Genomic DNA, 10,813 nt, shown 5'->3' with positions numbered 1-10,813 from the left:
GGGTTTATGAGGGGGTCCCTGGAATTTTTTTCGCCCTTGTAAGGGGTCCCCAGACCCAAACGGCTTGAGAACCCCTTCTAATCAACGTTTCACTCACTGCATTAGTAGTTTCGAACACATATTTGCGAACAAATGGACAGGAAAAACTGCTACAGCTAACCTTTTCTGTTGTGAGTATAAAAAAACAAAAACAATAAAAATTAAATCTCATGTTAGTTTTGGTCAAATCTTTAAAGAAGAGCTGCTGCAGAGGGACCAAAAAGCCACATGTGATTCCAGAGCCACAAGTTGTAGACCCTGGGTTTAAGCACAAGACATACACCAAGGGTTACTAATCGAGATCCCACTTGATAAGTAACCTTTGGTGTATGTCTCGTGAATAACTCTCAGCTTTTTCGTCCTGATGCATCTCAGTAATCCAGGTAAAAAATCAAAAAGAAAAAAATTGTATAGGTCTTCTGGACGGGTTCTTCTCTAATGAAACGTTTTGTCTCTCCTCCAAGAGACAGTCTGAGAGTTTCAGGCAAAATTCAGGCTTTTAAGCACTGCCTCCATGTGACTGATACTCACATCACATAAACTCTCAGACTGAAGAAGTCTCTTGGAGGAGAGACAAAACGTTTCATTAGAGAAGAACCCGTCCAGAAGACCTATACAATTTTTTTCTTTTTGATTTTTTACCTGGATTACTGAGATGCATCAGGACGAAAAATGAATAACTTTACCCAATGAACAGATGCAATATTGATAACGACCAACAGTGAATTTAGAGGGGCATTTCACTTTTTCTGATTTAGTAATAGGCCTATTCATAACCAAAGGAGACAGGGCATCATGCAGCCTTCATAACATAAAAGGACACTGTGCCATGGTGAGAAAACAAACAAAAAAAATGTCAGWTTTGTCAATCTGCATGAAATTATTAAAGCAAAAATACTGTAGGTCATTTGTTCATTCCTATCCTGGTGTCACCTCAATTTCTACCACTTCCTACAAATTTAAGTGAAAATTTAAATGCATTGAATAAATAAAATAAACCAACAACCTACCAACCTTACCATTAATAATTTCCCATTGTCCTACAAATATCAGGGCTCATATTTATCAAACTTCTTAGAGTTACACTCACGAATGCTGTTAAGAATGGACTAAAGTGTAAAAAAAAATTCTTAGCTAAAAGCTGAGACTGTCAGTCATCAAACATCTCAGTCTTACTTTAAGCAAAGTGTAAGAGGAAATCTTAAGTGTAAAAAGCTGATTTTTGACACTTTGTTGTTCCGCAAAGCTGATCCTGGATGCATTGTTACAAACCCCTTAACATGGACCAATTACTGCATCGGATTTCATGTTCAAGAATAATTTCAGAAATGTCCAGATAAAACTGTGGATGTCCACATAAGTTCACTTTCAACACACTAATGTTCATACATGTCACGTTGTACTGATTGTCATAAATTACATAAAATTTCCTCATTTACATCATGAAGAAAGAAAATCTTGCAGATTATTTCAAAACTGCAGCTTGAATTTTTTTTAACGTCTCAGATCCTGAGATAATGTTGAGTTTGCACCAATAGCTTCCTCCACATTTTAAAAGCAGCTCTGATGTTTACGCTCGTTTTATTCTTTCTTTTTAACTTGGATTTCATCCTGGATCTTCTTCTGTTTACCTGTCTTTGCTTCCTGAATAGGCGCCACTCGAGAAATTGGCAGTTTTCCTGTAGCGTTAGCTTGTTTTTCTGCCATTGGCACAGCTGTAGCACACGGCACAATCTTGAATAAGAGTGTGTGCTGCAGGCAATGGGGGGGTGGGGGGCAAGAGCAGCTTGTTCACTAGCATGATTGACACCAGTTAAACAATCCTCCGGGCTCTGATTGGCTGTTTTTGACCAGGAGTGGTAGGTTTGAACAAATGGCTCTAAGACCACCACGAGGAGGCCAAAAAGTTTTTTTTTCAGAGATTATCTAAGATTATCTATCAGGACATAATGATAGTTTTAACAAATATGTAAAAAAATGGGAAAAGTTACTAACTATAACGTTAGGCTAAAGTTTGATGTGGTAGTAGTTGAAAGTAAATTTACTGCACATTCTTCATGTACAAACATATCATTCATGACACCGTGGAATATTGCAGATTCCACTGAGATTGTGCATAATTTTATTTTACAGTTTCCATCAAAATGGGTAGAACTTTGTCATTTTTCAACATAAAGTGATACTGGTTGAAAACTGGCATGAAAAGTAGTGGGCAATGTGCATTCTTTTAAGGACTGCTATGACTTTTGAAACACAGATGCCTATCATGTTGATTAGATCATACTCATACAGAATGTGAAGCAGTCCTATTTTGTTGGAACCCAGAGCTGACAGTCTGTAAACACATCTATGTACTCAGGGTTTTCTCAGCCTACATTAAGGACATTGAGGAGAAGCCTGGACCCACACCCTGGGGAGCCAAGATGCCTTTTGGGGAGGTGATGCTGGAACATAAGGACTGTGGTGGGTGGGTGCACAGTGTTTCCTTCTCCCCCAATGGAGACCAGCTGGCCTGGGTGTCTCACAACAGCAGCATCACTGTAGTTGATGCAGCTCAGGGGAAAGAGTGAGTGTTTAACATTCCACTGTCAGTATTCACTCAGTGTTTCTTCTWTAGTTTTTGCAATCATTTTATTTCATTTTAACTAAAACATTCAAATCAGTTGTGAACAGTGTGTTATGTATTTTTGTGCAAAGTTTATACATTTCCATTMATTTTATTTACAATGCTTTCTTCAAAAATACATTGAGATTCTTTTAACTGTCTAAAGGACATTGTTCTCTTGGAAATCTGCAACTTGTTTTAATTTTGTCTTCTCAAACTGTTTTATTTAATCCTTTGCATGGCCAATATGGGGAAAAGCAGTATTTGAGCCCTTGGTGATTTTGCAAGTTTGCCCACTTACAAAGACATGAACAGTCTATAATTTTAAGGGTAGGTTAATTTTAACAGTGAACAACAGAATATAAAAAATCCAGAAAATTACATTGTATAAATTATATAAATTTATTTGCATTTTGCAGAGAGAAATCAGTATTTGATTCATCTGGCAAACAAGACTTAAAACTTGATGGCAAAACCCTTTTTGGCAAGCACAACAGTCAAACTTTTTTTGTAGTTGATGATGAGGTTTGCACACATGTCAGGAGGAATTTTGGTTCACTTTTCTTCACAGTTCATCTCTATCATTAAGATTTTGAGGCTGTTGCTTGGCAACTCAGAGTTTCAGCTCCCTCCATGGGTTATTGAGGGGATTAAGGTCTGGAGACTTACTAGAGCACTCCACGACCTTAATGTGCTTTTTTTAGCCACTCCTTTGTTGCCTTGGCTGTATGTTTTGGGGCATTGTTGTGCTATAGACCCAGGCAAGACACATKGTGGCAGAGGGAAGGTTGTCACTCAGGATTTTACGGTACATGGCTTCATCCGTTCTCCCATTTATGTGATGAAGCAGTCCTGTCCCCTCAGCAGAGAAACACTACAAAAACACAATGTTTCCACCTCCATGGTTGACAGTGGGGACGGTGTTTTTTGGGTCACAGTCAGCATTTCTCTTCCTCCAAACATGGCGACTTGAGTTAATGCCAAAGAGATAAATTTTTGTCTCATCTGACCACAGCACCTTCTCCCAGTCACTCTCAGAATCACCCAGGTGTTCATCGGCAAACTTCAGACGGGCCTGAACATGTGCCTTCTTGAGCWKGGGGAGCTTKCAGGCACTGCAGGATTTTAATCCATTACGGWGTCATGTGTTACCAATGGTTTTCTTGGTGACTGTGGTCCCAGCTGCCTTGATCAATAAGAAGATCCCCCATGAAGTTTTAGGCTGACCTCTCACCTTCCCCATGATCAAGGAGTTGGGATTTTGCATGGAGCTCCAGATTGATGTGGATTGACAGTCATTTTGTATTTCCTGCACCAACAGTTGTCTCCTTCTCACYCAGCATCTTACTGATAGTTTTGTAGCCCATTYCAGCCTTGTGCAGGTCTATGATCTTGTCCCTRACATCCTKAGACAGCTCTTTGATCTTGCCCATGTTGTAGAGGTTAGAGTCTGACTGAYTGAGTCTGTGGACAGGAGTCTTTTAAACAGGTGACAATTTAAAATAGCTGTCTTTAATGATAAACTGACTGAACTTTAATGCAGGTAACAAGTTGATTAGGAGTGTCTAGCTGGTCTGTAGGAGCCAGAACTTAACGGTTGGCAGGTGATCAAATATTTACTTCTCTCTGCAATATGCAAATAAATTTATATAATTTATACAATGTAATTTTCTGGATTTTTTAACATTCTATTTCTCACTGTTAAAATTAACATACCTTTGAAATTATAGACTGTTCATGTCTTTGTAAGCGGGCAAACTTGCAAAATCATCAGGGAATGAAACACTTATTTCCACCACTGTAACTTTTTTGATGCAATATGCAAGCCATTTACTACTCTTAGTTTTTAAGCTAGCCTTTTAATAATTTAAATTTTAGCTGTCATTTTGTTTAAACCTTTATTTTTTATCTAAAAAGTTGAAGTCCTCTGGACAGGTTTTTCTTTATTGAAAACATTTTGTCTCTTCTCCAAGTTTAATTTGAGGAGTTACAGATAAGCTCACTGCACATGGTGGACAAATGCAACCTTAGCAATGGCAATCAAAATTGTTTGTTCACAAACAAAAGAGGACCATCAGCCTAACAAATGATCATTAGTGTTCTGATTATCCTTATTGTCCWCAGAGGGCTGAGTCTTAYTCCCAATAACAGCATTGTAAAAGRGGGGCCATTAGACAAGGAGGCCTCCACTCCTGTTTAATGATGGGSAGTTTCTCTTCACAAAAAATGGCTTCCTTTACTCCTCTCTCTCTCAAATAAATATTCCACTCTGTAAAGGGTGAGGACATCCTCATCCCTGAAAGACTGACTGCTGGCCTGCAGATGAGTGTAAACTGCTGAGTCTTGACTTGATGATGTTGCTCTTCTGTGTTATCAGTGAAATTGGACCCCCTCCCCCAACTCTGAAGGACCACTCCCCTTAACCACTTACAGTCTCTAAAGTTGATTTTTTTTTTTTGCTTTATTACCTCTACTGATGAGCCAAGCATTATCCAAGGTGTTATTTTTTAACTGTATTTTCTATTTTTTTTACCGCGTTATTGTTTTAGTTTAATTTGTTATTTTTATTTAAATTTGTTGCTGGATTTAATGGCATGTAATGCAGCCACACAGAAGAGAATTTTTATGGACCAGATTGTATTTTGTTATTGCATAATTGTGTTTTCATGGTCAAAAGCTAAAAAAAATATCTTGGCAAAAACAAAGTTTCATCAAAGCCATTTAGCTTTTACGTATTTATTTCCTTGATTTCTGTAATATTTGAATGTTTCTGCTCAGGGTGACCCAGCTGACTACTGAGTGCCTGCCTCTGCTGAGTGTCATCTTTGTCTGCCCCACTGAGATTGTTGCTGCGGTAAGTATCACCCCTTTAAAGTCTGAGTGTGCTCTGCAACCATCCTTCAAAATTTCAAAGTGTAACTAATGTTTTAATTTTTACAAACTGGAAGAACTATTTTAACAAGCAGATAAAACTTTTGTGAAAAAACAACAACACTTACAACAGCTCATAGAGAAAATAAAATTTTGAGTATCTCTCTAGAACAGGGGTGTCAAACAYATTTTCACCGAGGGCCACTTGAGTGTTATGGTGGCCCTCGAAGGGCCACTTGTAATGAACTTTGTCGTTTCATGTTTAACTTTGACTAAATTGTGTTTTAACATGTCCTCTTTTAAACACTGATAAGAACTAACTGTAGTGGCCAGGTGAACGCCAGATCTCTGTCCTTATTGTTAGGGATTTTAACATGCATGTATGAACAGCTTCCTTCCCAAACCATGATGCTGCTTGTCATGATGCTTTCGATGGATCCTCTATAGAATGTGGTGAGCACGGGCGTTTGGAGKTGTGCTCATTCAGCCTGCTGAGGGAGTGCAGATGCTTCTGGGCTTTCTTCACTATGGATCAAGTATTTTTAGTCCAAGACRGTTGATTTCTATGTGCACCCCCAGGAACCTTGTGCTCTCCACCACCTCCACCACTGTGTTGTTGATGAGCAGAGGTGTGTGATTTGTCTTTATTTTCCTGAAGTCAACAATGAGCTCTTTTTATTTTGCTGACATTCAGAACCAGGTTATTCTCTCCACACTAGTTCACAAGTTGTGCCACCTCTTCCCRGTATGCCTGATCCTTGTTGTTCRTGATCAAACCCACGACTGTGGTATTGTCTGCATATTAATGATGTGGTTGGATGCAGACCTGGCAACACAGTCATGGGTCATGAGGGTGAAGAGCAGTGGACTTAGAATGCAGCCGTKGGGGGAGCCTGTGCTCAGGTTGATGACAGAGGAGGTGTTCCTCCCTACTTGTACTGATTGTGTCTRTCTATGAGGAAGTCAAGGATCCAGTTGCAGAAGGTGGTGTTTGAAGYCCAGTGAAGCCAGTTTKCTGACCAGGTGCTGGGGGATGATTGTATTGAACACTGAGCTGAAGTCCACAAACAGCATTCGAACRTGGACATTTTTCTCCTCCAGGTGTTGCAGGCTCAGGTGGAGAGCTGAGGCAATTGCATCTTTTGTGGAAAGGTTGGAACAGTAAGTAAACTGGAACAGGTCAAAGGAGGGAGGGAGATTGGAGGTGATGTGGTGTTAAAAAAAGACATTTGAAGCATTTCATCATCATGGGCATATGAGGGCCACAGGACGGTAGTCACTGAAGCTAGTTATTGTTAGCTTTTTTGGTGCCAGTATGATTGTAGCTTCCTTAAAGCRGAAGGGAATGATGGTTTGCTTCAGAGAGTTGTTGATAATGTCCGTCAGTATGGGGGCGAGCTGTTCTGCGCATTCCTTGAGTATTTTCCCTGGAATGTTGTCGGGTCCTGCTGCTTTCCTGATGCTGATGTTCTTCAGCGACCTGCAGACTTCTTCTATTTCAGGGCTTAGTGGCTGTTCATCAGATGGTTCCCTTCACAGCTGGGGTGTTTGGGGTGAAGTCTGTAGTTCCAGTAAAGTCCTGGCGTCATAAGTCATTCTGCAGTTGTTCTTTTGGTGGAGGGTCAGGTAATTTCAGGTAGAATGAGAATCCAAAACAAAATCTTAACCAAAACAAAAACTGAACCACTGCTTTGGATACAGTGGACCACAATGTTTTGATTTCATGTCCACCGCACCAAGTAAGTATCTGTGGTACCATGCTAAACTGGTTGAGATTATGTTTGTCCGACAGAATCATGTGTGTTAATACAGCTGGTTCTGAAATCTCCCCGCTCCTGTGCCTTTTGGGGCTCTATAGGGTTCTATCTTGGGTCCCCTGCTTTATGCCATTTTATCTGCTTCTTTTGGGTACTTTACTTTAAATTTCAATGAAAGGATAACAGAAGTGGTTCCCAGTGACTCCTGTGAACCTTTGCGTGTTAATCTGCCCCCCTGGCACTGCATGTAAAGCAGAGAGTTTGTAACTTGGGTTTTAAAATGGACTGTAATTTTAAATTAGATTCCCTGATGGGAGCTGTAGTCAAGGTCGGGTTTGTCATCTCAGGCAGYTGGCAAAGGAAAAACCATTTCTTATAAAACAACACTTTGAAACATGCCCTTGTCACGTCTTCGCTTGATTACTTGTAATCCTCTTTACCTCGGAATCAGCCAGTCCTCACTCAGACGYCTCCAGTTGGTTCAAATGCTGCTGCTCGCCTATAACTGGAGTCCATAAAAGGGAGTACATCACCCCCACTCTGGCTYCCTTCCACTAGCTACCTGTTCATTTTAGAGTTCATTTTGAGATTWTTTWWTTTTTTTWAAATGGTCTTGCCCCATCYTACAACTCTGAGTTGATTCATCCATACTCTCTTGCTCTGAGCTTCAGGTCAGCTGATCAGCTGCTCYTGAAGGTACCGAGATCCAAATATAAACTCAGAAAGGACAGAACTTTTTGTGTTGCTGCTCCATCACTGTGGAAAGATCTCCCACTTCTTGTTGGACAAGATAAGTGAGCAGGATGGGAGACTGTGGCGAGATTAATTGCCATTTGCTGGCTTCCTGAGATTGATTGTTTTTTTAATGTTCCCTGAGATGATGTTTGTTGTGACTTGGCACTAAAAAACTGAATTTGGTTTTATTCTTTGTTTTGGGTGTTTTTTTATGTTTCTTGATTTTAGATGTACAGCATTTTGATGCAGCTGTGGTTGCTTTAAAGTATTTTACAAATAAAGTAGTAGTAGTGTGTTWGTTTGTCTTTTAAGATTTTTCATGAACCATGTGATCAATTATAGTGAAACACTCAGAACATGATTAATCTGATAAACTGTTGGATTCAAGTCTATTCAAAATGGCTGCCACAGCTAAGCAGATTCAATAARCACTAAAATTGCTRTAACTCAGTCAATTTSACAGRTATTTAGCCAAAATCTGGWGTGGTGGTTGCTGCAAGTATGGGCTATTTTACCTAAATCGCTCCAGGTGTCATCCTGAATACRTACTTAAAGCTCTCACAGATCTTATAAGATCTGTCAATATTGAATTTACAAGGTTTGGTCAAAAYAGATATRGGTCTATCTACCTCCTATCTTCATAAATTTATCTGTGTTCAAAACTGGCATTAAAGGCAGAAAGGGATATGCATTTATTTTACAAGAATTTATTGAATCTTTAATTCAAATCCAATATCTATAGTAACTAATATTCTCTCTTGACTTTGTGACCCACTGGACTCTGTTATTTCTCTGTTAGGGTCATGACTGTTGCCCATATCAGTTTACTTATAAGGGTCCAGGTGCCCTGGAATTTGTCAAGAAGCTGGATATTCCCAAGCAGACGTCTAAGGGCAGCATGTCAGCAATGCAACACTTCCGCAACCTGGACAAAAAGGCCACAGAGGAGGACAACAATGAGTTGGACACCCTTCATCAGAACAGCATCACGTAAGACACACTGCCTCTCCATGCTTTGTGACATTTTAACTAGAAAAATTCTACAATAAATTATTGAAAATCTTTCATCCTACATCATTTGCTGTTGAATCTGGACTCATCAGCTCAAATGTATGACAAAAGTCTATGGTTATGGTGAGTGGCAATGGATAAAGAACCCATGTGAGCAGGAGCCTCGAAAGTGGGCCCATTGCTTTCCATAAAATAACACTGAGCTTTAATCAAACCTTTGCATTCCTTGGATGAAATACACAAGGTTAGAAACACTTTGTTCTAAGCTCCGCAGGATCCATAAAGGGATCCCCAAGAATTGTTTTCCTTTGACTGCTCAGAGCCACGTGAAATGCCAATCTTATGCTTGGCTCTCCGTCTCAAAGCGTCTGAACTCCTACAAATGCAGAAAGGTCTTACCTAAGTAGTTGATGAGGAAGTCTGTTTAAGTGCTTTAAGTGGTGAAGACGATGAAGACCTCTATACAGCCTGACCCTGACCCCAACACTAAGGTTAACCAGGAGAAATGTGACCCAAGTATGGGTCTCCAGAAAAAGGGGTGCCATAGAGTAACGCCCCTTTTGTTGTTGTCCAATCAGGTGGTGCCATACGGTGACGCCCCTTATTTTGCTTGTCCAGTAAGGTGTTTCCCTTTTTAAAAAAGTCAGTCAAATCAGGTGTGTCGCTTTAGAATCGCCTTTCGTTGTGACACGACTCGTCCGCAGAGATCCCTACTTGGCTAGAACGAGCAAATGTGTTAATATTTTGTGCATTAACTGGCGCAATGGGATTAACTTTTACAAGCAAGGATGTGATTATTTTAGATGGGCGAACAGCTTCCTCTGTACAAATAAATGTACTTGGGTGCAAGTGGGATCCATCCAAGATGGCGGTTGCACTGAAACGTAAGCAGTCCGTAGGGTATTCACGTATATGATGTCTGTGCCGTAACAGGTGTTGCACAACAAGCTCACATTAGCGCTTGTACTCGACTGCAGTAATAACAGTCTACAAGCAACATTTTCCCCCTCATTCACAAAATGCTCAAATCTGGGACATTTCCGGGGACAGATTTAGCCGGGAATAAGTCATCCAAAACGGGACGTCGGACAGTTTCTTTATTTTTCAGGGGTGCTGAGGTATAGTTTTAGGGGTACTAAAACATCCCTAAAACACAGCCACGTGAAACATGGCCACAGCTACAACGGAATGGTTGAAACAAAACATATTCACATGTTAGAATGGCCCAGTCAARGTCCAGACCTAAACCCAATGAGAATTTGTGGCAAGATCTGAAAASTGCTGTTCAAAAATGCTCTCCATCTAATCTGACTGAGCCACTTCTGTTATCCTAATACACTGAAATGGAATTCTGATAAAAGGAGTTCCAAAGCCTAAATAGTAGAAACAGTGCTCAGAGTTGATGTGGGTCATAGAACACTTTACATTACATTAAATTACTTATTACTCATTTTGACATCTTTAAAGCTTTTAGACAGTCACATTTACAGTTTGATTTTTACAGATTTTTACATAGATTATGGAAATAACAACTGTCCAATGTGTTCAATTTTTGCAAACAAACTTTTCTAATGCCCACTTTTTTTAGTTCATGCACACATTTGATATCGGCAAAAGTAATTTTGTCTTCTTTCACCCAAAGTGTCTCACTGCTACAGGACTCCTCAATCTACTCTGGGTGCAGAGTGTACACCCAGGCTTGTACAGTCTTTAAGTGCATTTTAAAGGGGCAATATCATGTAAAATCAACTTTTTTAGTTTTATACCATGTTATAATGTTATACTCATAAAAAAA

The 10,813-nt window shown here is 39.8% G+C and overlaps 1 protein-coding gene across 1 annotated transcript in view; it reads left to right on the top strand.

Annotated features, from left to right (window-relative positions):
* The window catches only part of zgc:86896 (actin-related protein 2/3 complex subunit 1A), a gene marked incomplete in the record, with an annotated part of 32,916 nt that overhangs the window by 14,336 nt on the left and 7,767 nt on the right, over nucleotides 1-10,813 (top strand). The window contains 3 exon segments of the mRNA XM_014020988.1: nucleotides 2,399-2,605; nucleotides 5,423-5,498; nucleotides 8,807-8,997. Of these exon segments, the coding sequence (XP_013876442.1) occupies nucleotides 2,399-2,605; nucleotides 5,423-5,498; nucleotides 8,807-8,997 (474 nt within the window).

The sequence above is a fragment of the Austrofundulus limnaeus genome, unplaced genomic scaffold (genome assembly GCF_001266775.1).
Source record: "Austrofundulus limnaeus strain Quisiro unplaced genomic scaffold, Austrofundulus_limnaeus-1.0 Scaffold274, whole genome shotgun sequence".
Lineage (NCBI taxonomy): Eukaryota > Metazoa > Chordata > Actinopteri > Cyprinodontiformes > Rivulidae > Austrofundulus > Austrofundulus limnaeus.
The sequence above is the reverse complement of the archived record's forward strand: the minus strand, read 5'-3'. Positions and strand labels throughout refer to the sequence as shown.